The sequence below is a fragment of the Peromyscus maniculatus genome, chromosome 11 (assembly GCF_049852395.1).
Source record: "Peromyscus maniculatus bairdii isolate BWxNUB_F1_BW_parent chromosome 11, HU_Pman_BW_mat_3.1, whole genome shotgun sequence".
NCBI classification, from domain to species: domain Eukaryota; kingdom Metazoa; phylum Chordata; class Mammalia; order Rodentia; family Cricetidae; genus Peromyscus; species Peromyscus maniculatus.
In genome coordinates, this window is record NC_134862.1 from 49,615,149 (window position 1) to 49,642,654 (window position 27,506).

The 27,506-nt window shown below is 38.4% G+C and overlaps 1 protein-coding gene across 3 annotated transcripts in view; it reads right to left on the reverse strand.

The window, feature by feature from the left end:
- The window catches only part of LOC102923317 (complement factor H-related protein 1-like), a 256,566-nt gene that overhangs the window by 44,941 nt on the left and 184,119 nt on the right, over positions 1–27,506 (reverse strand). The window contains exons 28-30 of one of the 3 annotated variants that reach the window (XM_076547550.1): positions 24,259–24,435; positions 18,436–18,618; positions 12,730–13,408 (exon numbers count right to left, since the gene is read on the reverse strand). In XM_076547550.1, the coding sequence (XP_076403665.1) occupies positions 13,188–13,408; positions 18,436–18,618; positions 24,259–24,435 (581 nt within the window). In that variant the 3' untranslated portion in view covers positions 12,730–13,187. Of the gene's footprint in view, positions 1–12,729; positions 13,409–18,435; positions 18,619–24,258; positions 24,436–27,506 lie in introns of those variants that run through there. The other 2 variants (XM_076547551.1, XM_076547540.1) reach the window with 2 other exon arrangements.

Consider the following 27,506-nt stretch of genomic DNA (forward strand, 5'->3'; position numbering starts at 1 on the left):
AATCAGAAAAAATATTTATTCCCCCTTTTCAATATAATCCTGGCCATTCATCATGTATAGGCAATTATGTGTGCTGAGATCTGAGTTTCCAGTTCCTGTTGCTCTGAGGCTTCTTAGCATGAGGGATGTTGAATTCTATCAAAGGCTCTATGTTCATTGACATGACCATGTGGTTTTTGTTTTGATTCTGTTATCTGCCTCAATGTATTGATATATTTGCATATATTGGGGCAACATTGCCTGTAATGAAAATATTTTTCAGCTTTCAACTCTTCTTTCTTTGTTCTGTACAATTAGTGTGCGGTGATATATTGAGTTCCCTAATAAACTTGCCTGAAGATTAGAGAACAGAATAACCCACTAGACTAAACATAGAGGCCAGGAAGTGGTGACATACATCTTTAATCTTAGCACTTAGGAGGCAGAGATCTGTCTGGATCGCTGAGTTCAAAGCTACCCTGGACTACATGAGATTGACTCAGTCTAGGAGAGAAACAGAGCCAGGCAGTGGTGGCATACACTTTTAATCCCAGTACTTGGAAATCAAATACCTTTAGCCCCAGCAAGAAAGGTATATAAGGCATGAGGAGACAGCAACTAAAGGCTTTTCGGTTGAGGAACCCTTTTCAGGTAGAGACCTTTCAGCTAGAAAGCCTTTTCAGGCTGAGGAGTTGGTGAGATAAGACATGGTGTCTGTGGCTTGTTGCTTTATCTCTCTGATTTTTCAGCATTTACCCCAATATCTGGCACTGGGATTTTTTATTAAAAGACCATTTAGAAATTCATGATACATTAGTGTTTTGACTTACATGAAATAGAAGATTTTGTTCTTTATGCCTCTTGCAGCTGGATATGAATGTCTTTACTTAGATTTGGGTAATTTTCTTCTGTAATTTGGCTGAAAATATTTTGTATTTTTTATTAGGATTTCTTCTTCTGTGTCTTTGTTGAAAAGGTTATGTCTTTTCAGAGAGTCCCAGAGTTCCTGAAGGTTCTGTTTCTGGGGTTTTATTTAGATTTATGAATTTCTTTCTCAAGGTTATCTAACTCCTTCACCTTGTGTTCAAGCCCAGGTAGTCTTGCTTCCAACTGGTCCATTCTACTTGTGAGGCTTTCCCTTCAGGTTTCTGTTAGACTTAGTGACAGTTATTTGAACTATACAAAAATAAATAAGCAAATTAATTTTTATTCTTCAAAGAAGTGTAACTCAAAGAAATGTGTACATTTGCAGGTTCTGCCTTGGTAACAATGGGTGTCATCACTGTTGCTAAGACATCGCATCCCCTGTTTCAGTGCATAGTGATGCTTACTGACATTATTATGTCCACTTCTGTTTTGTTTGGATTTTTTTCAGGATTTCTATCTCATTACTGAGTTTTATTTTCTGGTCATGCATTGTATTACTTGTCATATTCAACTGTTAGTGTTTTTTTGGTTTTCAGTTCATTGGTTTTCAGTTCATTGTTTAATCATATCCTCTTTTAGTTTTTCAAATATATTTATAAATATTATACTTTTACAATTGTATCCAATTCTCTCTCTCTCTCTCTCTCTCTCTCTCTCTCTCTCTCTCTCTCTCTCTCTCTCTCTCTGTGTGTGTGTGTGTTTTATGAGCACATATGTTCCAGAGAAATGCATCAGACCTCCTGGTGCAGGAAGCACTGGTAGTTTTGAACCTCCTTATGTGAGTGCTCTGAAGAAACCTCTGATCCTCTGAAAGAAACAGTGCATGCTCTTAACTGCTGATGCATCTTCCAGCCCCTATAATTACTAACTTTAACTCATTGCCATTGTGTCATCTAATTAGCTTTCTCAAGGAACATTAATACCTGAGTATTAATTACGGAGGAGACATAACTATCATCTTAGTTTTTCAAGTTTGTTTTTTGGCAACGGGAGCTGGGCATCTGGAGCTAGATTGGTGGCTGTATCTTTTGGTAAGGATATCTGTCTCACATTTGTTTAGTGGGCATTTGGATCTGCGTTTGCTGGTACCTCAACTTGGCAGGTATTAGAACAACTGGATAATGCCTCAGGTTCATTCTTGGGGTTAATCAGTGCTGATGTTCAACCTTGGTATCAGAAGTGGTCTGAGCTCAAATGGTGTAGGGTACATAGCTTCTCTCTACATAAATGAAATCTCTGCATAGAAAGAAAGCTGTCACTGCCACCCACCCTGGCTTGGACCTGTGTTTGCACTGTGCATGTTGCCACAGTCTTAGTAAGTTCATATGTGCTTCAATCCTTTTGTGTCTGGAGGACACCGTTCCCTTGGAGTCATTCATCTCCTCTACTTCCTAAAATCTTTCCACCTCCTCTTGAGTACAACTCCCTGAGCCCTGTTTGGAGTGGCTTGATGACGACATCCCATGGAGGACTAAGTGATGTAAAATCTCTAAGACTCTGCTCACTGTCCAGTTGTAGGTCTCTGTTTTAGTTTATATTTACTGCAAGAGGAAGCTTCTTTCATTATAGGTGAGAAAGTCCCTGGACTATGGATATAGCAGAATGTTCTTTGGAGTCATTTCAGTGTTGAGACAGGGAAGTGGACATGGGCTCTCTCCTAACCAAGATGCCATCTGCAGCTGACGCCGTCTGCAAAGGAAAACTTAGTTTTCTACAGTGGAGTCTCATAGGGTATGCTGACCACACTTAAGGATAGGCACTATACCCAGCAGTAAATCACCAACACAAACCAAACTAAATTGTATTTTTTTAGACTTTTGATCTCATATTTCTTCATTTTTAACTTTTTTTTTTTTGCCTTTTGGTCTTTTGCCTCTACATAAGGTTTCCATATTATATTTTTATTAGATGGATCTCTGCCTCTGGAATGCTAGGATTAAAGGTGTGTGCTACCACAGCCTAACCTTTATGTTTAATATTATGGCTGTTCTGTTCTCTGACCCCCAGATAAGTTTATTGGGGTGCACAATATCTCATCCACAGCCTCTTATGGGCTTAGAGGGCTCCTGGCTCAGGCCTGGTAACACAGCTGAGGTGGGAGCACATGGCTGGAATCTCTGGCTTTCCTTCTCCTGGTGGGTGGTGGGCTCTCTCTGGATTCCCATCTCAGACTGCTACCACACTAGCTGCTTTGAAATTCGCTTGGACTTCTACCTTTCTATGCAGTCAACAGACTTGATAAGTCAGTTAAGATATCTTAAAGGATGAAATTAGTTAAAAGAGAAATTTTTTCCACATTAAAAAATGGGAAACATTTTTACTATGGAAGGAATTTGGTCTCCATTTGATAACACATTAGGCAGTCTGAAAGTGGCACAATTAAATGAGAGGACAATTAATATTTATGGGATGTATGTAACATCAATTATGACTCTTATTTTTTAATCATTTTTATTTTAGCATTAAAAAGGTTGGCCAATTTAAGTGCCAAGATAAAAGCTTTAGAAAAATCTGTTATAATGAACCACAAAAAAAATTCAGACCCAGACAGAATTTAAAGGTGAAGTTATTTCAGGACTGAACTATGTGGTTACAGAGACAGCCTGTTTTCAAAAAACCAAACTTAATCTACCTGGTAACCTTACAGAAACTGCGAAATGCGCATGTACATGCTAATTGGACTCCAGTAGAAATGTTAGATTTAAGGAGATTTAAAGAAGCTATAGTATCATATGACATCCATTTGTAAAGCAGGATGTTAAAGTCATGCTCAACTTGTAGTAGAATTTTCCTTCAAGAATGGAAAGAGTTAATTACAGCTGTCTTAGAGTCTAGTCCATAGTTACAATGAAGAACATGGTTTAAAGAGAAGGCTAAAAATGATAGAAAAATAATGTAGGACTAGAGTTGTGAAAATTTCCTAGGATCAGTTTCTTGGAGAAGGCAAATATACTGAAATACAAAGATAATGTTTATATGATAACCAAAATTTAATTCTATGCTGCATGGCAGCCATGAATACTTGGGACAGAATTGAGGAAGCAGGAAAGAAAATTGAATCATTTATAAAAGTTATACAGAACCCAGAGAATCCGATCATGGATTTCATACAAAGACTGTCTTCAGCAGTAAATAGAATGATACCAAATTCAGAAGCTAGACAGATAATATTTGAATCTTTGGCTTTTGAGAATTTGAACATAGCATACAAAAGAATAATCAGGCTGTTAAAGGCAAGATCAGCACCCTTAGAGGATTGGATCAGGGACACAATTAATATTGAGTCTTATGACCATGATGAGATGTGGATAGGAGAGATGATATCAAAAGTTCTGAGGAAAAATAATAATGTCAGATGTTTTAATTACAGTAAACAAGGTCATCTGAAAAGGGAGTGTAAATAGGGTCTTCCTAGAAACAATGTTTATTCAAGGAACAATGGCAACAGAATGCCCCTCCCTTCTGGATTATGCAGAAAGTGTGGTAAGGGACCAATGAATGTAGATCAAATAGGGACAGGCAAGGAAAGCCTTTGCCTCTGCCCATGGGAAACTCCCCGAGGGGCCCCATACAGGCCCCAGTGGCAAATTCAGTTCAGACATTTCCTGCCATTGTGGAAGAAACCCTTTCTCAGAGCAATAAATAACCAAATGCCTACTGGAATAAACCATGCTGCTCGGGGTGACAGAACAACTGTAGCAGCGAGAACAGGAAATTCAGGAGAAACCATAAAGTGAATATTTTGGCAAATTTCTATAAATCAACAAAGACCAAAATTAAAAATACGAATAAATGACATTCTCTTAGAAGGTTTGGTAGGCACAGATGCAAATGTTACAATAATTGCACCAGAAACTTGCCATCCAAATTGGCCTCTTGGGAGGTAAATGTTCAGCTGTTAGGGATTGAAACATTAACTCAAGTGAAACAGAGCTCAAGACTGCTCGAATGTAAAGGGCCAGAAGGACAGAGAGGAAAATTAAAGGCAGATGTGGCTAATATAGCTGTGAATTTATGGGACTGTGATCTATTACAACAATGGAATACCCAGATTAACATTCCTCCAACCTCAGAAACAAACCATAAACTAACACGTTTCTGAAAGAAATATTAGGAGGTATTATTATAAAGAACAGTCACTGGCCATCCAGATTGTACAAGAACAGGGCACAACTGCTAATCTTTCAAAGACACCCAACAGCTCTACTGTAGATGAATTTCTAAACAGTCTTATAAAATAAAAAACACAGAGCCAAGTACAGACTTAATAGGCAAAGAGATCAAAGCAAGAGCCACAACTACCTTTAGCTTACGAATAGTAGTAGCTCCCTGAGAGACCTTCTTCCTGTCTGACTTGTCTTTTTATTGCCTTTTTGTTCTTCCTTCTCATTGGATCTAAATCCAACCACATTACTTCCTCATCACTGCCTATCTATACAGACCTCCAGGTCTCCATGGTTGGTACTGGGATTAAAGGTTTGTGTCACCAAGCTTGGCTGTATCCTTGACCACACAGAGACTCTGCCTGCCATGTGATCAGATTAAGGATGTGTGCTACCACCACCTGACTCCTGCTTATGGCTCACTGTGACCTCTGATCTACAGGTAACTTTATTTATTAACATACAAATAAAATCACATTTCAGCACAAATAGAATATCACCATATTTCCCCTTTCTATTCTAATAAAAAGAAAAAGGGGAAAAGTTATAACTAATATAAGAAAACCTATATACAATAAGTACAATAACTATATACAATATATACAACCAATAAATACCTAAACATTGTCTAGTCCATTTGCATTTGACAAATTCAGAGAAAATATTCCATTATCTGCCTCATTTTGTTAAGTCCAAAATGTACATGATTTGCTTTCTATCCTAACTTGTATTACTAACAGAACTGTCTTATAATGTCTTTCAGATTTATACACTTAAACCTCTTTAGTGAGTTTCTTTTCTGAAATTCTTAACAAGGAAAACTATAACTATCTAATCTTCAACTAACTATAACTATAACTATCTAATTTTAAACTAACTATAACTATCTAATCTTCAACTCCTTCAGAGACCCAAGAAGGAAATAATATTACCTAGTAAAACAAGAAGTGCAGGCAAGTGGCTTCCAAAAAAAATGTGAGTTGACAGAAACACCCAGCTGCCTGGACAGTCACCAGAGGTTTCTCTGCAACATTGAGGCATCATCTTCAGCCTATAGGCTTAGTGTATCTGACAGACTTATTTGTGAAATAGGATGTACACAAGGCCAACAGTTCAACCTCACATTTAGTACAAGTGGTCCATGTACCAGAAAAACCTGAATTCCACTAGTGTCCTGTCATAATTCAGGATTTTAAATTCTGGAAATTGTTAGTGTTTTTTTTTAATTCAGCTGTCCATTTTTCTTGGCTCGTGGGTGACTTCATCTTGGCATCCCATTCTCCGCATCCCATTCTTCTCAGCTTGTGGGTAGCGTCTTCTCTTTTATTAAATGTCAGTCTACCATTGAGAGGTTAGACTCTTTCAGCCTGGTTACTCTTTCAAGAATTTTTAATTGAACTGGGACTACAAAAGACCATTTCTGTTAAATGTCTTCAGAGAAGAGCAGAAGCAAACATTTAAGAAGACTTATGAAATTTTATAGATGACATACCAATAGGCCAATTTACTCTTATTCTTGGGGCATTTTTTTTCTGGATGGTTGCAGCTTTGGTAACAGGCATCCTCTGAGGCCAGGACTATATGACACCATCGCTGAAGTGGCTTTGTAATCCAGAAAAGGTACAGTGCCCCTTCCTTCAAAGGCAGCTGAACAGGCGGTGGGCTGATGGCTCCTGGAGTGCAGTAGAACAGCATCTGGAACAACTATTTTTGAAGGAGTAACTAGGCTGATGGAGTCTGGCCTCTCAATGGTAGAATGGCTTTTAATGAAGGAGATGAAGCCACCCACAAGCCAAGAAAATGGGAGGCCAAATTCCAAAAATATCAGCAATTTTTAGAATTTAAAATTTTGAATCATAACAGGACACTGGCAGAATTCAAGTTTATTTATTACATGAATACTCGGACTGAATGTGAGGCCCATCTGTAGGCCTTGCATACACTGTACTTCACAAATGGGTCTGTCAGATATGCTAATCCTATAGGGTGAAGATGGCACCCCAGCATTGTAGAGAAACCTTAGGTGACTGTCTAGAAGCTGGCTGTATCTGTCATAACATAACTCATATTTTCTGGAAGTCACTTGTTTGCACTTCTTATTTTACTAGCTAATATTATTTCCTTCTTGGGTCTCTGAGGGAGTTGAAGATTAGATAGTTGTAGTTACAGTTTTCCTTGGTAAGAAATTCAGAAAAGAAACTCACTTAAAAGGTGTAAAGTATATAAGTTTGAAAGACATTATAAGATAGTTTTCTGCTGGTAATACAAGACAGGATAGAAAGTGAATTAGGTACATTTTGGACTAACTAAAATAGCATAGATAATGTAATATTTACCCTGAATTTGTCAAATGCAAATGGACTAGACATTGTTGATATATTTATGGCTTGAAATATTATACTTATTGTATATAGTTTTTCTTATATTAGTTATAACCTTTTTTATTTTTTATTAGACAAGAAAAGGGGAAATGCGGAGATATTTTATTCTTTAATAAATATAGTTTGACTGGAGTTCAGAGGAAAAAGCCAGCCACAACACAGAAGTCATGCAATGTTAGCACATACCTTTAATTCTGTCGCTTGGCAGGCAGGATCTCTGTGTGTTCAAGGCCACACTGGAAACAGAGCCAGGTGTGGTGGCACATGCCTTGAATTCCAACACTAGTCAACCATGGAGATCTAGAGGTCTATATAGTCAGACAGGAAGTGACAGAGCTGTGTAGGAAGAGGAAATGATATAGCTGAATAAAGAGAGCAAATCAGAAGGCAGAACAGCAAGGCATATAGACATGGGTAGACAGGAAGTCACAGCATTTGGAAGCTGCAGAGTTGGTGAAGTAAGGTTAGCAGGTGGCTCTCCCTACTTCCCTGATCTCGCTAAGGCTTTCAGCTCTATATTTAGCTCCGTGTTTCTTATTTAATAAGAGCATTTAGAAATTTGTCTACACATTTGCATATTATTTTTACTAGTATTAGTCAACATTTCCTTGATGTTTGAATTATTGAATAGTTATCCAATTTCATATAATAGAAGGTTATGAGATATTTGTTTGATTTTGACCTTGTTATTTATACCTATATTTTCATCTTAAAGATTCCAAACATTTGAAAAGTAAAAAAATCTTTAGACTTCCTTTTCTTAAAATAACTTATTTTATTGGTTCAAAACCTGTGGTGATATATTGTGTACCCCAATAAAGCTTACCTGGAGATCAGAGAACAGAGCCAGCCACTAAATTAGACATAGAGGCCATGCAGTGGTGGCACACACCTTTAATCCTATCACTCAGGAGGCCGAGATCTGTCTGGGTCTCTGTGAGTTCAAGGCCACACTGGGCTACATGAAAGAAACAGAACCAGCCAGTGGTGACACACACCTTTAATCCCAGGAAGTAATATGGCAGGACACAGAAAGATATATAAGGTGTGGGGAAACAGGAACTCGCTCTCTTTAGACTGAGGATTTCATAGAGATAAGCTAGTGGCTGGCTGTTCTGCTTCTCTGATCCTTCAGCTTTCACCCCAATATCTGGCTCTGGGTTCTTTTTTATAAGACCTTTTATGATTCTTGTTTTATGTGGCACCAGCATTTGTGGCACAATTTCATGAAAAAACCGCTTGCCTGTGGCCTTGCAGGCCCCAGCTCAGTCCTGAACTGAACGTGACTGGAGTTTCCACCCAACATGAGCTGGAGTCCATAACCAGCTGGATCCAGATGGCTGGATCTTTTTCCTCTCTTCTGGTGGGTTGTAAGATCTCCCTGGATCCCCATCTTGGGCTGTGACCATACTAGGTAGCTACCTTGAAACCCACTTGGGCTTCTATTGTTCTACAAAGTGTGAAGAGTTGGTGAGTCAATTAAGATTTCTTAAAGGGAGGAATTACTTAAAAGAGAATTGTTTTCCCACATTAAAAAATGGGAAACATTTTTACAATGGAGAGTGTTTCATCTCTATTTCACAATACAATTGACATTCTAAAAAATGGAACAATTAGATAAGAGGACAATTAATCTTGATGGGATAGAGATAATGTCAATTATAAATATTATTGTTTGATTAGTTTCATTTTATCATTAAAATAATGGTTAATATGAGTGCTAAGATAAAAGTTTTAAAAAAAAACTTGTTAAAAACAGATCATAGAGAAATTCAGACCCAGACAGAGGAATTTAAAAGTGAACCAGTCTCAGCACTGCATTACATGGTTACAGATAAAGAGCCTAAGGCATTCAAAAGCCAAAATTAATCTATCCAGTAACCTTATAGGAAATGCCAAATGCTCAAGGCTGTGTAAGAGCTGAGTAGACTCCTATGCAAATGTCAGATTTGAAGAGATTAAAAGAAGATATAGTGTCATATGGTATGCATTCTCCATTCATGAAACAAATGTTAAACTTGTGGTCAACTTGTAATAGAATTATCCCTCAAGACTGGATTGCTAATGTAGAAAGGCAATCTCTATATAACGACCCTGGCTTTATGTCAAATGGCAGAATTGAATGCTTGGGACAGAATTGAAGAAGCAATAAAGAAAATTCAGTCATTTACAAAAGTTATACAGGGCCCAAAAGAAACCTTCAGATTTCTTGCAAAGGCTGTCTTCAGCAGTAAATAGAATGATACCAAATTCAGAAACTAGAAGGATAATAATTGAATCTCTGGCTTTTGAAAATGCTAATGCACAATGAAAAAGGGTAATTAGGCCATTAAATGCAAGATCAGCACCATTGGAGGAATGGATCCGAGATACGGTGAATATTGAATCTCATGACCACAATGATACTTGGATAGGAGAGGTGATTTCCAGAGGTTTGAAGAAAACTAGTAATGTCATATGCTTCAACTGTGGTAAACAAGGTCACCTAAACAGGGACTATAAACAGGGCATTGCTAAAAACAGTGTTTTTTTCAAGAAACAATGGCAACACAACTCCCATTCTTTCTGGATTATGCAGAAGTTGTGGCAAAGGCAAACATTGGACTAAAGAATGTAGATCAACAAGGGACAGACAAGGTAATCCTTTGCCTTTAACTTTGGGAACCTCCTGAGGGTTCTCTCCCAGGGCCCCATGACGAATTCAGTTTAGTCCTTTCTTACCATCATTGGAGAAAACCCTTCACAGAGCAAATAAAAAATCCAGTGCCTATTACAAGAAAAACATACTGTTTGGGGTGATAGAACAGCTATAGAAGAAAGAACAAAAAATTTGGGAGAAACCATAAAATGAAATTTTTGGCAAACTTTGTAAATGAACAAAGACCAAAATTAAAATATGAGTCAATGACATTCTCATTGAAGTTCTTGTAGACACTGGTGTGGATGTAACAATAATTGCACCAGAATCTTGTCATCCATATTGTTCTTTTCAGGAAGCAAGTGTTCAGCTTTTAGAGATTGGAACATTATTTCAAGTGAAACAGCATGAGATGAGTTGAATGTCAGGGCCAAAAGGACAGAAAGGAAAATTAAAGCCATATGTGGCTAAAATAGCAATGATCAATGGGGGCATGATTTATTACAATGGAATGTGCATATTAACATTCCTCCAGTCTCAGAAACAAACCATAAACTAACATATGTTTCTGAGAAAAATATTAGAAGGTATTAAAAGGAACAGTCACTGACGACCATCCAGATTGTACAAGAACAGGGCACAACAGCTGCTGATCTTTCAAAGACACCAACAGCCCTACTTTTAAAATGGTTAACAGACTAGCCTGTATGGGTTCAGCAATGGCCTTTCACAAAAAGGAAACTGCAGGTCTTAGAACAGCTGGTACAAGAGCAGATAAATGACAAGCATACTGAAGAATCAACCGGCCCTTGGAATTCTCCTATATTTGTTGTTAAAAAGAAATCTGGTAAGTGGAGAATGGTAACAGATCTAAGAGCTATTAACAGGGTAATTCAGCCAATGGGCTCTCTACAATCTGGAATTCCTTTGCTTACTCTGTTACCTAAAAAATGGCCTCTTACAGTTATCAATTTAAAAGAGTGTTTCTTCTCAATACCTTTACCAAAACAACAACAACAACAAAAACAGCAAAGGTTTGCCTTCACAGTGCCTACTTATAATAATTCTCACCCATTTAAGAGATATCAATGGAGGGTTCTCTCACAGGGAATGTTAAATAGCCCAACCCTGTGCCAATATTTTGTATGACAGCCATTGGAATTAATGTATAAACTATTTCCCAAATCTATACTTTATCATTACATGGATGATATTTTACTAGCTGATTCAAATGCAGATAGCTTAGAAAGAATAAAGAAGTATAGGAAATTTTGCCTTGTTGGGGATTACAAATTGCCCCTGAAAAGATACAAAGAGGAGATTCTATTAATTATTTAGGATATAAAATATGTCTACAAAAAATTAGACCCCAAAAGGTGCAAATTAGGAGGGATCAATTTCAGATTCTTAATGACTTTCAAAGATTATTGGGAGACATTCCCAATCTATGGACCACTATTGGAGTAAAAAATGGTGAACTGAGTAGTTTGTTCAACATGTTAGAGAATGACAAGGACTTAAATAGTCCAAGAGAATTATCAGTTGAAGCTGAGAAAGATTTGGCTTTGGTGGAAAATAAAATAAAGGAACACTTGTGGATCATGTAGAACCAAAGTTTGATTGCATTTTGTTTATTTTACCCTCTAGGCATTTTCCTACAGGAAACTGTAATGCAGAGGGAAGATATTACATTGCAATGGATATTTCTATCAATTAAACAGAATATAAAATTAAAAACTTATGTGGAAATGATCTTTGAGATAATTTTAAAAGAAAAATTGAGACTTTGTCAATTAGCAGAAATAGGTCCAAGCAGAAATTATAGGACCTTTAACTAATGATGAAATTGACAAATTATGGGCAGAAAGTGAACCTTGGCAAAGAGCTTGCAGGAATATTCTGGGAGAGATTAACAGCAAATCTCCCAAAAGTGATAGAAATTCAACTTATAAAGATAGCTAACTGGATCTTGCCTCACATTGTATGGGAAACACAAACAAAAGCCCGTTATATGAATGGTAGATGTATTGAAATATAAAAATAAGTGTTAATACTCTTCCCTTTATACTGGAACTACATCTTGACTAGCCAAGGTACACTGAAAACACTCAGTTTAAATCCATTTTAAATACTCAATTTCTATTAATTGGAGTAAGCCTACATGGGACATTAGAATTGTTGCTTGGTTACCTTGGCTGAATAAGAACTATGGTGAGTTACTGCCGCCCATATTCATAGTGTCAAATTACACATGGAGAGCTCAGGAATAAAGATAAAATCATAGCAGTATTTGCTGAATAATTATTACCTTTTCACTGTCATATAGTTAACAAGTTATGTCCATCCACTGTAAATTAGAAACTGTCTTTAAAGATATTAAATGGCAACTCAACACTATTACATCTAAAGATAAATACAGTGGGTTTTTAAAATAAATTTTATTATATTTATTATTAATTTTACATTATTAATTTAGCCAAAAAGTATGTATATGTTCATTGCCTGTTTATCAGTTATACAGAGTATTTATATGTTTATGTCAGTGACAGAACCCTATACCCAGTTAAATTTTAATTCCTTTTTTAACTGCCTGAATATTTCACTGTGCCAAATTAACATAATCGGAAATTCACACACAAAATGTTTCTTAGATTTGTTTATTAAAACAAAGTAGTATTTAGCAATTATTTATATTAATTGGTAATATTAAGTATGACAGTTTGATTATTACATATTTGTGAGATAAATACTAATTTGAAGATGAAACAATATGATTTTTGTCCATCAATAATCAGAGTCTTAGATCAAAATGTATTAAGGAAGATGGGAGAGATTTGAAAAGTGGTGGATAGAAACAGACACTGAAGTGGTTGCATATATTTTATTAGCATTGGTTATTGTGCTAGCACAGCCCATTCTGCATTAGTTTTGAGTGCACTACTTTGCATTTGAGGCAGTGTTCTCTCAGGCTCCAATTTTTTCACCATATATCAATACAAGTTTATACTTATGAGAAGAAATGAGTTAAACAATGCTTCAAACATAAATTTTTGAAACTATATTATTAATATTCATGCACATTTCTAAACAAAGACTCATTCATCCGCTAAACCAAGAACGTGGTTTTGAGCAACTGGGATAATTGATGTGACCATCAAAGCACTTTGTATGGAATGGAGGTGATGGTTTTATCTGTTTATATCCAGATTTACACTTGAATTCAACATCATCCCCTGATGAAGAATATAGCTTTTGACTTTCTTTCCATCTTAAAGTTATGTTATGTCTTTCCATGATTTCTTCTAATATTACACATGCACCTGAAAGAAAAATTACCAAATGTTTATTAATACATAAACCTACAGAGACTCAGCTTTCAAGTATTATTTCTCAAAGTTTTTAAAAACCTGTATTAAACCAGGACATCTAATTAGTTCATATTAAATAGCAAATGGCATCAAAACAATGTTTTTACTGTGATAGTTATATTTCAAAAAGGATTTCTAGTACCGATGAAACAAGACACTTGGATTTCAGGACATTTGTGGTTGTTTGCACTGATTTAGGTATTGGGTCAAGGTAAAAAATTTTAACCATGAAATGTATATGATATTTGGATGCAATGTTCAGTGAGATATGTATACTTACAAATACTATAATTAGTAGCCAAATCATGACCACCTTCATAATGTTCATTATTCACTCACAAGATTGTAACTATTAATAGTGATTATTGTATCATAGACTTAATTTCATAGTTTTAAAAATAAATCTATCAAATTCCACACTAAATAAGTGACTAATCTGCTTGGCAAACAGCTTCTGCAATCACCACCCTGACCCCTGGCCTTCCTTACACTTCTAGAAAACCAAGAGGACATAATGTCCAAGTTCATGTTATCTCCAACCAATTCATTTAGTGCTGCCATCCTGCCCCACAACACATCTGATCATATTCTACTGTAAAGGCTGGGACTAAGTGCAACAGAGTGGGTGACAAATTCCCATAACCGCATCTCCCATTGCAGCATCTGGGCTCATGCCATTGTCTAGTCAGAGGAGAAGCCTTCTGACCTCTCGCTGCTGAATAACCCTTGCAATCTGCCAATTACAGTTTCTGAGAAAACCTGCATCATCTTCTATGAGCTACCACACCCACTGTAGGAGATGACACAGTGAGCACCCTGTGCCCTGAGCTGTCTCTATCACCCCACCTGGGCTGATAAGTGTCTCACTTTCAGTATAATTCACAGAAACAGTGGTGCACATTGTGTCCAAACGTGTTAATTAAAGGCAAATAACCCATAGGTGCCGCACGGAAGTCACTCCTGCACTGTAGGCCAAGATACATCTCCAGTAAAGAGCTTCTTACTAAGAAAGTCACCATAAATATAGTGTATAGAAAATTGATCCAGCAGATGTGAAAAAACCACAAGAAATATGAAAAAATGGAAGACAACAAGATTCTTCCAACTTGCATTGCTGCTCCAGTAACAGACTCCAAATGTACTGACATGAATAAAAGATCAGTTGGAGAGTTTTTAAAAAAATCATTTTTAAAACACAATTTTTTCCAAAGGAACACAGAAGAAATAATTAAAGAAGTGAAAAAAGACAATGGGGAATATGAGTGAAAAAATATGGAAAAGATACAATTTGAAACAGATTCAGATGCAAGAATTGGAAATTAACAGCTGTGTAATTTCAATAAAAAGAGGTCTAAAAATGTCATTAGAAGCAAAATCCTGACCATTCCAAATGGCAATTTTAACTCTTTAGCAGTTCAGTGAGATGTATCAACTGGGAGTTAACCAACCAACCAATAACAAAAAAAAGCCTAAAATATTTAAAAACAGAATGAATGCATATCTAACATAGCTGGCTAACAAAATATTCTCTGGAGAGAGCAACACTCAAAAATGAAACATAGCTACTACATGAAAATGAATACATACAGATCACACAAGAACAGAAGATACAAAGATTAAGTATAGAGAAAAGTCAAATATATGTGAAAAAAATCTTTTAAAAATTTATTTCAGAGCTGGGAAATGGTGTTTCATGCCTGTAATCCCAGCTTCCAGGAGGCAGAGACAGGAGGATCTCTGTGATTATGAGGCCAGCCTGGTCTACAGAGTGAGTACCTGGATAGCCAGACTACATAGAGAAACTTTTCTTGAATAAAAACAAAACAAAAATTTGTTTCAGATATTTCAGAATTAGTGTTTTTAAAATAGATATACTATAAAATTAATTTTCAGTTTAATGAAAATTCTAATGCTATGTTCTTATAGGCTTAGAAAAAAATATCAGAAATCTTGCCTACGCACAAAGGAGCTAAAAGCAATGCTAAATAGTAAAAACACTGCTGGAGGGATCCTAATATCAGAACTCAATTTATAATCCAGCACTATAGAGATAAAGATAGACTAATACTGGCGTAAATATACACAGATAGATTAAAGGACAGGAACTGAAGACCAGCTATGACCACCCATTTTGGAGAAAGGATATGAAAACATGTGCAGGAAAGAGAGCCCATTGACAAATGTTGGCTCTGGCAAAACAGGATTTCTAACCATAGAAGAATGAAATCAGACTCTTGTCTTTCGCCTTGAACAAAAATCCATTCAGATCAGATCAGAGACCTTAAATAAGAGCTGAAAAACTGAAAGTTTTAGAATAAAACCTAGGGTTTCCACTTCAAGATACTGGAGGAGGCAAATTTGTGAATAGAACACCAGCAATGCAGAAACTAACACCAAGTATCAACAGGTGGAAAGACTTGAAAACAGAGTTTCTGTACAGCAAAGGACACACTCAGCAGAAAAAAACCCAGCCTACAGACTGGGAGAAAATCTTAACCCTCGACACCTCAGACAAGGGGCTAATACTTAGAATTTACAAAGATTTGGAAAACTTTAAACTGAAGTAAACATTATCGCTCAACAAATGGCCATATGAACTGAATAGGCAATTTATCTTCAAGTTTCTTATAAGGTTTACTTAAGCTTTTAAAAACATTTCACCGGGAATTCTTAGAGATGGTCCACCAGTATCAATTTTTATTGCCTCCCAGAAAAGAAAGGATAATTCAATCCATCTACATTAATCATGTACTATATTACAAAATTGGATGAATGATAAGTGATCATGTTAATAGATACAGAGAAAACATAAGATAAAACTGTGTGTATGTTCAAGATTAAAAGATTGACTGAACAGCTTAAGGATATATAAGAGAGTACAGAAGAATCATAAAACGCCATAAAAGGTATGTACACCTGATATACCTACTGCCACTGCCTTGTTGTTTGTAAAATGCCCTAAAAATTGACTACATGCATCATCAGAGAGCTTTCCTCCAGCACCAGATAGGAACAGACGAAGACACCCACTCTCCACATTATGTAGAAAGAGAGCGTTTAAACCGAAGATCTCCATCAAATCCCTCCTCTTGGAGCTCAGGGAATCCCACAGAAAAGGAGGTGGAAAGATTCTAAGAGTCAGAGGATATAGTGGACACCAAGAAAACAAGATCCTGGGAATCAACTAAGCAAGGTGCGTATGAGCCCACAGAGACTAAAGCAGCAAGCACAGGACCTTCATGGGTCTAAAACAGATCCTCTACATATATATTATAGCTATCAGCTTAGTATATTTATGGGACTCCTAACTATGAGAATGAGCGGGTCTCTAACTCTTTTGCCTGCTCCTGGGACTCCTTTGCTCCCATTAGGTTGTCATGTCCTACATCTGTATCATAGTTTTTGCTTCATCTTTATTGTATTTTATTTTGTCATGTTTGATTTTTATCTCCTAGAAGCCTTTTCTTTTCTAATGAGAGACCCAAAGGGAGTTGATCTGGAGAGGAGGGGATATGGGGAAGAACTGGGAGGAGTAAAGGTAGAGGAAACTCTAATCAGGGTATATTGTATGAAAAGGGTATAATTTTACTGCACATTGCTATTAAACAGAAAGTAAGATGGGAAAACTGTCTCGGTGCCAACCAATTGATGAATTCATAAAGACAATGTGGTATACTCTTATGTGAAATATAGTTCAGACGTTATAGATAATTTTTATTATTTTAGTTAGAAAAGGGCATTGAAGAATATTAAGAGAAATCAGCCCAACACAGGAATACAAGTCCTTTGTGTTCTTTCTCACACAATGGGAAAAACAACTAAAATTCCTCTTGAATGCCTAACTGTGATTAATACAACTTAGATGATTTTTCTAAGGGAAGGGGAGATATATTAGGGGCACTGATTTTAATAATTGCAAGATATATACAGGTGTAGTAATTTGAATAAGAATGGCCTCTGTACTGGTTGATTTTTTGTGTCAACTGGACATGACACAAGCTACAGTCATTAGAGAGGAAGGAGCCACAGTTGAGAAAATGCCTCCATGAGAGCCAGCTGTAAGGCATTTTCTCAACTAGTGATCGATGTGGGGAGGAAACAGGATGTGTGGTGCCATCCCTGGGCTGGCAGTCCTGGATACTATGAGAAAGCAGGCTTAGCAAACCATGAAAAGCAAGCCAGTAATCAGCACCCTTCCATGCCTCCAGGATCCTGTCCAGTTTGAGTTCCTGTGCTGACTTCCTTTGATAATGAGCAACAATATGGAAGTTAAAGCCAAATAAACCCTTTTCTCCCCAACTTGTTTTTGGTCATAGTGTTTCATCACAACAATAGAAACCTTAACTAAGACAGCCTCCATAGGCTTATATATTACTTATTTATCAGGGAATGGTTCTACTGGAAAAGGATTGGGGCTGTAGCCTTGTTGGAGTAGGTGTTGCCTTGTTAAAAGTGTGTCTCTGGGGATAGGCGTTAAGGTTTCAAAAGCCCAAGACAGTCCCAGTGTCTATAGCTTCCTACTGCCTTCAGGGTCAAATATAGACCTCTAGGCTATTTCCCCACCATGTCTGCTGTGTCCCACCATGCTCCCTGCACCTCATGCTGATAAAGGACTATACCTCTGGAACTGTAAGCAATCACCAATTAAATGCTTTTTTATAAGAGTTGCCAGGGTTATGGTGTCGTTTTGAAGCAACAGAGCACTGTTGAGACAATGGGTATGGAAATATCATTCTGGTACCATGTTTTATGGACATAAATACATGTTAGCAAAAACAAAATAATAAAGAATAACATGCATAATTATATTTGCCAATTATTTTTATATAAAAATCTAATAATTTTACTTTCTTCCCAAGCTGATATTTGGCAATGAAACACTAAGCAAAAGAGTACATTAGTTTGTAAGTGTTATTAACAGGAAAATATCCATATCATGAAACTGAATCTCCTATGATCTATAAGAATGAGGTACTTACGTAAACATTTTGGTGGCTCTGACCACTCTCCATTTCTACATGTTATTTTCTTGTTTCCCTGCAGTTGGTACAAGGACTGGCACTGATATTCAACTGATGATAATGGTGCATATACTGGCAATGGGAAGGAGGTGATGTCTCCATTGTCAATAGGTGGAGGAGGCCCACAATTTCCTGTTGAATCTAAGAACACAACATTTGAATGTTTGAGAAATCAAATCAAAGTACAGACTTAAACAGAACCAATGAAAGTATAATGATAAAAAGACTTTAGTGATTTCTGGCTACAGAAATGATTACTAGAAGAAATTTCAATCATTTAAACTGAGAGTTACAAGTTCGTCCTTCCTTCTTACCTAAAGCACTTACTTAACTGGAACAAGCATGTCTGCTCTGAAGTCTTAACAGCTTCTGAGCACACAGACTCCAGTGTAGACAGGTAGTGCTTCATTGTTTTGAAGACAACAGAGTATTTTTTGTTTTTCCTCTATATATTCCTGTTCTTCATTATCAGTTTTTAGCAACACATATTTGTAGGCAACAATTTAAAGCTTTTAAAGTTACAGAATGCAAAAGAGGCTTCCTGGATCCATGATAGGGGTGAAGTAAGTACAGGCATCTATATGTTATTCTTTCTAGGTACAACTAGATTTCTTGAACATAATATGTTTAGTAAACAATATAGGAACAGGGAAGATATTGATAATTCTACTTAGATTCAGGATTCAACAAAGTGTACCATGCTGTGTGATATTTGTTTCCCTTCTGGACTGCTGATTGTGCTAGTGAGGCCACAGGAAAAGATGAAAATTAAATACTGATGATATGTTCTATTGAGTAAGGCCTCAACAGGATCATCATGAAACTGAACTGAACTCCAACATTGTTTAGAAAAAAAGTGTTCAAGATTCAAAGAAAATGTCTTAGCATGAAGGAAAATGAAAAAGGTTGGGCATAAGGCACGCATGTGCATATTTAAGAGCTAAGTAAACAGCACAAGTCCCATGAAGTTCATGCAGATACATGTATTGAAACTGCTTAAAGAAAACATCCTGAAAAAAATCTTTATAAAATCACCAACTGCACTGGATCAAGATCCCAAAGAAAGTGACTTTCCATCTACTACCAGGAAAAAGGAGAAATATGACTGATAATCACAGAATACAAATGCAAATTAACAAAAAAAGAGATATATCAAACTTACTAGGAATTGTTTTACATGCAAGTGATCTGCATACAGAGATTTTAGTGGTGGACTAGGCACTTGGAGTTTCTTTATAGATATGATGTAAATTTATGCATCAGCAATATCTAGTTTCTATTCAATAGTAAGTGACTTACTGAGGTAATTTGGGAAATTTCTGTTCTGGTAAAACTAATGTACTCATAGAAAATACCTCTAGTGTGTGTGTGTGTGTGTGTGTGTGTGTGTGTGTGTGTGTGTGTATGCGTGTGTGTTTGGTTGGTTTTTGTTTTTTTTTTTTCCAGTCAGGGTTTCTCTGTGCAGCTCTAGAGTCTTTCCTAGAAATCACTTTCTAGACCAGGCTGGCCTCAAACTCCCAGAGATCCCCTTGCCTCTGCCTCCCAAGTGCTGGGATTAAAGGCATGCAGACACCACTGCCTGGTGAAAACTCCCATATTTTGAATTCAACATGTAAGAATATCCCTGGTGCATGAGCTGGCTTTCTAGAGCCCATTACCTATGGTTGGAGGCCTTGCTCATCCTTGATGCAGGGGGGAGGGGCTTGCTCCTGCCTCAGCCTAATGTACCAGGATTTGCTGACTCCCTTTTGGAGAAGGGAAAGGGGAGGTGGGTTAGGGGAGGGAGCTGGGGGGGTGAGTGGGAGAAGAGATAAGAGGGGGATCTGTGGTTGGTATATAAAATGAATAATTAAAGGAAAAAAAAAAGAAACCCTCATTGCTGCTTGCTTGCCCCTTATCACATGTGGCAGGCAGGAGAGCTGGTCCCTGGGTCATTAGAGTGGGAAAGCTGGCCCTGCCCCTCACCAGCTGTAGAGTGGTCCCTGCACCTGGCCAGGGCAGTACAGAAGAGCTGACTTTGTTGGTGTATAATGTTCTTGTAGAATGTTAGAGGGACCAGCCTTAATATTATACATCCCACGGGCTCTGGAGAAAGAACTACTAACAGCAAGGACTGTTTTCGGGGAAATAGAATCTCAGCACACAGAGCTCTTAGTCCAGTCATTTATTCTCCCAAATCTTCTCCCTATTCCGGAGCCCTGGGAGTCCCGGTATAGATACACTTATAAGCAGTCATCCCTTGGCAGTGCAAAGCCAGGCTTCCAGGGTCAAATGGAAGGGTGATAAGAATCACATAGAGGGGCAATAGTTGTTAATTATCATTTGCAACCCAAAAGGGAAGTGACTAATGGGGAAATGAATTAACTCAAGGCTAAATCTGGGTAATATTGAAGAAGAGGGATCTTATGTGCTCAACTATAGTCTTAAATGTGATTGGTAGAAAATATTAAGAATCTATAAGTTGCTAGGTCAATGGGAGAAAATAAAACTGCCTTCTTTTTTCCTGTGGCTTCTATCTGTCCAAGCTATCTGCCATTTTTCTGCAGGGTGGGCGAAAGTGTGCTTGGTCACTAGGCAACCTGTGCACAGCTAGATTCCTCTGGTGATAGTTAAAGGGAGATCTGGAACTAGAGGTAAGGTTTGGGAAAGGAAGAAGTAATGCTTAATTGGCACATCCTCCAGGCCTTCTCAAATGGGTAGTCTGGATGCTTAAGTCTGTTCTTAGAGAGTACAGAGGTATCTCTGATAAGGTACTTTCCTCCATCTGGGGATGGACCTGGTCAGATGCTGCCAATGATGATAATTACAGGGAGGCTTGAACTGGGGTTCTGGCTGAGCACAGCTGTCAGCACAGGTTATCTGAATATTCCTTTAGTAGAGGGGAAATGGTGCCCAATAAATGATGGAAAATCTACAACAGCACACAAGAAACTCATAGAAGGAAATGAATGGCTGATAATCAAAAACCAAATATCACCATGGCTCCTTGAGCCTCAGCTTGACCTCTGGAATGCCCTTGGCTACTTCTGGGTATTAGCTTTGTCATAATCAGCTGAAATCCTACTTTATATATCTTTTCAGCTTGTGGCAGACCCTAGGGCATGAGTGTAGGAGAGTTAGCCCTCCTTCTGGCATGTGGTGGCATGGGTGAGGGAAATATGCCCTCCCTACCCTCACACCTTGCCATCTGCATCAGGAGGAAGAACTGGCTTTGAGTGTATGAGAGTGGGATACATGACCCTGCCCATCACAGGCTGCTGCACTTGGGAGAGTGGACCCTGCACCTTGCCTGGGCAACAAGGTAATCCTGGCCCTCATGGTATGGATACAAGTGAGCTGGCCCTGAGGGAGTGAGAGGAGAATTGGCCCCATCCTTTGATGCCTGCTGAATTGGGTGAGCTAGCTGAGGCAGTGCTGGAGAGCTCTCCATGGTGGTGACGGTGAAGGGGAGCTCACTGGCTGACATATCCAGCTACCACCCAGGCCCAGACCCAGGACTACAAGTTGGCCCACCCCAACCACCACCCCATCTATGAACTGCTTGAGCACATGAAGGGGCCAGTCTTGTGGATCCAAATCTGTATGATCTCCATCACACAAGGCAACAACAGGATATCTACAAAGAGTCCCAATGAGGGCCCAGTATCAACAGTGTAACAGAAGTCAAAGGCCTATATGCCATGGAGTGGCAAGAGTAAAGGAAATATGCCCCCAACCCCTTGCCACCTGAGACAGACAGGCAGGAGGGCCAGATCAGGGGCATGAAAACAGAGAAGCTGGCTCTATCCCTCTCCAAGTGCAACAATCCAGAGAATGGGCACTGCACCTCTCTTGGGCAAAACAGTAGAGCTGGTCCTGGTGGTGTGAGTGCATGTGAACCAGAACCTAAGATGTGAGAGCAGGAAAACTGGTCCTGCTCCTTGATGTCTGCTACATGGGGTGAGTTAGCCAGGACAATGCTGGAGAGCTCTCTATGGGGGTGATGATGAGGGAAATCTGGCAGGCTGACCAACCCAGCGATCACCCAGACCCAGAACCAGGACTACAAAGTAGCCCATCCCAACATCCACGTCACCTATGAACTTCTGGAGTATGTGAAGGGGCCAAACCTGCAAATCCAAAGCTACAGGACCTCCATGACACAGACAAAAATAGAATATCCAAGAGGAGTCCCAGTAAGGATCCAGTATCAATAGATTAGCAGAAGCCAGTGGCCTTGAACCAGATCAATGACTCATTGCAATAAACACTTACAAGTAAAGATGTATGGACCAAAGGGTATATTATGTGACTCACTGGACCACACTACAGATTCAATGCTGAGAATGTTTTGTTTGGTTTGGTTTGGTTTTGATTTTGGTTTTGGATTTTACTTTAAAATTTTGTTTTTTGGGGGAGGTAGACAGGGCAGAGGGCAAAAGCAAGGGGACAGTGAGAAGAGTGGGATCAGTATGCACCATGTGAAATTCACAAGGGATCAACAAAAAGGTTTAAAAAAAGAAATGAGGAAATCTAACAAAGAAGACATTGTATTTTACTATGTGAAGATATTCTATTACACTACTCATTTACATTTTAAAGTAAATATTCTGAAAACCTTTTCTCAAATGTATTTTATCCATTTAATATTCAATAAATAAGTGAGAGGCTTAATATTAAAAGTGATGGATTTTTCCTTAGTGACAGTTATTTCTCTAATCTGATAGAAACTTGGCTGAAAAATTGCCACCATAATTCTTCATTAAGTTCACCAAAAGAATTAAAACTTTATCAATATAATTTTATTTTCATTTTCTTATCGTTTTTTGCTTGTGAGCCTATCATTTAATGGCTGAGCCATCTCTAGACAGCTCTGAGTCACCAAGAAACAAATACTGGATAGCCCAGAGTAATAGGATCAGTGCCTTGACTAGTCATCATCAGAGAGGCTTTGTCTAGGAACAGATGGGAGTGTGAGCAGAGACCCACACCCCAACATTGTGAGGAGTCTAAACTGGAGGTTTTGATTGGATCCCTTTCTTGGAGATTGAGGAACCCCACAGAAGAGGGGGATGAAAGATTGTAGAAGTGAAAGGGGATGGAGGACACCAGGAGGACAGGAATCACCTGAATCACTATATGATGGGCTCACATGGTCTCTCAGAGACTGAAGCAGCAAACACAGGCCTGCATAGGTCTGCAGCAGGTGCTCTACATATATGTTATGGCTTTTAGCTTGGTGTTTTTCTAGGACTCCAACAGTGGAGGGGGGTGTATCTCCAACTCTTTTGCCTGCTCTTGAGACTCTTTTCCCCCTATTGAATTACATTGTGCAGCCTCAATATGAGAGGGTTTGCCTTATGTTGTTGTACCTTGTTTTGTCTTGTTTGGTTGTTGTCTCTTGAAGGCCTGTTCCTTTCTGAAGGAAAATACTGAGGGAGTGGATCTGGAGGAGAGTGGATATGTGTGTGTGGTGGTGGTGGGGGAAGTAAGTTGGGTGGATTGGAGGGAGGGGAAATTGCAGTAGAGATGTATTTTATGAGAGAAGAGTCTAGGGTTGGGGATTTAGCTCAGTGGTAGAGCACTTGCCTAGCAAGCACAAGGCCCTGGATTCTATTCTCAGCTCCAAAAAAAAAAAAAAAAAAAAAAAGAGAGAGAGAGCAAGAAGAATCTATTTTTAAATTAAAGGAAAAAAGAAAATTAGAAAAATGTTTATTATATGAATTACTTCACTTTACCTTCACTAATGTACAGTAACCAAATTACATTATCAAAAAAACATTAGGAAATATGATGGCCTACCTTTGCATTTTGGTGGCTCTGTCCAAACCCCATTTTGACACATCACTTCTACTTCCCCAAATAGTTCAAAAGATTTATTACATTCATACCGTACTTTTGCATTGGGTGGATACTTATCTATGGGCCTTGTTACTATGGTAGCATTTTTCACAAGTGGTGGATCCACACAAGAATTGTTTAAGGAGCAAAGCAAAGTATCATTACCTATTTGTTCATCTTAAGATTCCAATCAACACATAAGATTCTAAATGTATTTCTCAGCAGATGAATAGATAAAGAAAATATGGCATATTTACACATACACACACAAATGAATTTATGAAATTCACAGGTCAATGGATGTTACTAGATAAAAGTCAGTCTCAGTGAGGTAATCCAGACATAGAAAAACATATATGATGTAAATTTGCTTATATGGATACTAGCTGTTAATTAAAAATAGTCAGGTTACAACCCATAGAGCAAGAGAGGTTAGGTGTACAGCAAAAGACCAGGAGAGGGAGTAGTCTCCATAGCATAGGGAAATATTATAGATAGTTATGGAACAGGGAAGGAGAGGCAAGGAACAGAATACATAGAAATACAACTAAAATTAAGCATTATTTGTGGGATATTATAGAAACATAATAAAGTAGAAACTTCCTAAAATACATACATATACGAAGACAATGTAATTGAAATAATCAAAAATGTAGGGAGACAGAGCCCCTGTGGACAACTCTTATCATCAAATGAAGCTTCTAGTACCAAAAATTGGGTTACATCTAATTGAATTAGTATCTAAAGATGTCACATGAGAACTTCCAAAACACCCAGGCTTTTGGCAAGTCTATAGGTTGTTTTACACAAACTGGAGGCAAGGACACATTGTGAAAGACAATACATTCACAACTCACTGAACACAGCAAAGTCAAGCTGGTGCCTACATATAGGATAGCATCTTTGGTAAAGGAAGGTATTTTGCATGCTACCAAAGTAGAAACATAAACACCAACCCATCCATACACCCTTGATCTATAATGGTGTTCTGTCTGCAACTTATGATAGGAAAATGGAGACACCAAACTGCTGTGGATGATTGATTGATAAATAAAACACTGATTGGCCAGTATCCAGGCAGGAAGTATAGGCTGGACTAGCAGAGAGGAGAAGGCTGGGAACAGGAAGGCTGGAACAGAGGAGATGCTGCCAGCTGCCAACAGGAAAAGATGTTAAGATACCAGTAAGTGACCACACTAGTGGAAGCCCATGAACTGTGGACTGGTGGCTGTGGAGCCCCCATGGGACTGGACTAGGCCCTCTAGATACAGAAGATGGTTGTTTGGCTCCAACTGTTTTGTGGGTGGCAGGTGGATCGGGATCTGTCCCTGTTCTATGCATAGGCTTCTGGAATCGGGTGCCTGTGGTGTGATACCTTGCACAGCCTTGGTGCAGTGGAAAGGGGCTTGGACTTGCTTAGGCTCAATGTGCTGGGCTTTGCTGACTCCCCATGAGAGACCTCAATTTGGCGGACGGCTTGGGAAAGAGGATTGGGGGTAGGAGGAGGGGGAGGGTCTAGGATAGCATGTGGAGTGAGTAGAAAATTTCTTAATAAATAAAAATGAGCCAGGTGGTGGTGGTGGTGGTGGTGGTGGTGGCGGCAGCGGCTGCGGCTGCGGCGGCGGCTGCGGCGGTGGCGCACGCCTTTAATCCCAGCACTTGGAGGAAGAGGTAGGCGGATCTTGGTGAGTTTTAGGCCAGCCTGGTCTACAGAGAGAGATCCAGGAAAAGTGCAAAGCTCCACAGAGAAACCTTGTCTCGAAAAAAAAAATGAAAAAAAAAAAAAAAAAAGATACCAGTAAGCCACGAGCCATGTGGCAACTTATCGATGAATAGAAATGGGTTAATTTAAGATATAAGAACAGTTAGCAAGAAGCCTGCCAGGGCCATACAGTTTGTAAGCAATATAAGTCTCTGTGTGTTTACTTGGTTGGTTCTGAGCAGCTGTGGGATTGGCGGTGAGAGAGATTTGTCCTGACCGAGGGCCAGGCAGGAAAACTTTAGCTACACCAAACTTGTTGGATTGATCAAAGATTATCAAATGTAAATTAAGAGCTTCTCCATGAGTTGTAACCCATGTCTGACACTGCTTGGGTGGCCAAGAACCTGAGACTAGATAGCCCAGACACTTTATACTTCTGTGAAACCAAATATGACTCTTGTTAAAAAAAACAAAACAAAAACAAAAACATGGAGATAAAAAGATTCCACATGACCTTCTTCTATACTCTTAGATCAGTGCCTTGCTCAGCTGTCATCAGAGAAGCTTTTCCTGCTGCAGATGGGAACAAATACAGAGACCCAAATAAAGACATTATGTAGAAACCTTGGAACACTCCAAGATTTGTCATAGAATGACTCAGTCAAATCCCTCCCCATGTGGCTCAAGGAACCATGCAGAAGAGGACGTGGAAAGAGTAAGTACCAGAAAAGATAGAGGACACCACGAAAGCAAGGCCTTCTAAACAAACAAGATTGATGCACGTACGATCTCACAGAGACTGAGTCAGTATGCAAGAGCCTGGATTGGCCTGCACCAGATGGGGTTCTAGAGCTAAAAGGAGCAGGTGCCACAGGCCTACATCCCTAACCTAGAAGCATTCTCCAATTGATAACCACTGGCAGATTAACATTTAGCGTTCTGCAAGGAAGAATCACATGAGAAACAAACTACTCTTAAGGGCAGGCTGCATAAAATAAACTCAAGGACATCTTTGGAGGTTCTTTGTCTCATAATGTCTTATTAGGGCTTTCTTTTTTAAAAATCCATTTTATTTTTCCGTTTTGTTTTTGGTTTTACTTTATTTTATTTATATGTTCCTTCTTTCTTTTAATCCTAGAGGTCCTTTGCATATATATTATGGTTTCCAGTTTAGTGCTCTCATGGGATTCCTGAGTGTGGGAATGAGTGGAGCTTGTAGTCTCTATCATTCTCTTCTCTTTTTCTTCAGCCCTTTCCCCTCAGATTGTTTATTTTGTCCCATTGCAATATGATTGTTTTGTTTTATTATTCCTTAGAAGGCTGTTTCTTTTCTGATGAAAAATTTAAAGGGAATTTGTGCAGATGGAACATGAGGTGGGGAGGAACTGTGAGGAATAGATGGAACAAAAAACATAATCAGAATATATTAAGTGAGAAAAAAATCAGTTTTCAACATAAGGAGGAAAACATTGTTCAAGAATAAAATAGGTATAAAAAATGATGATAA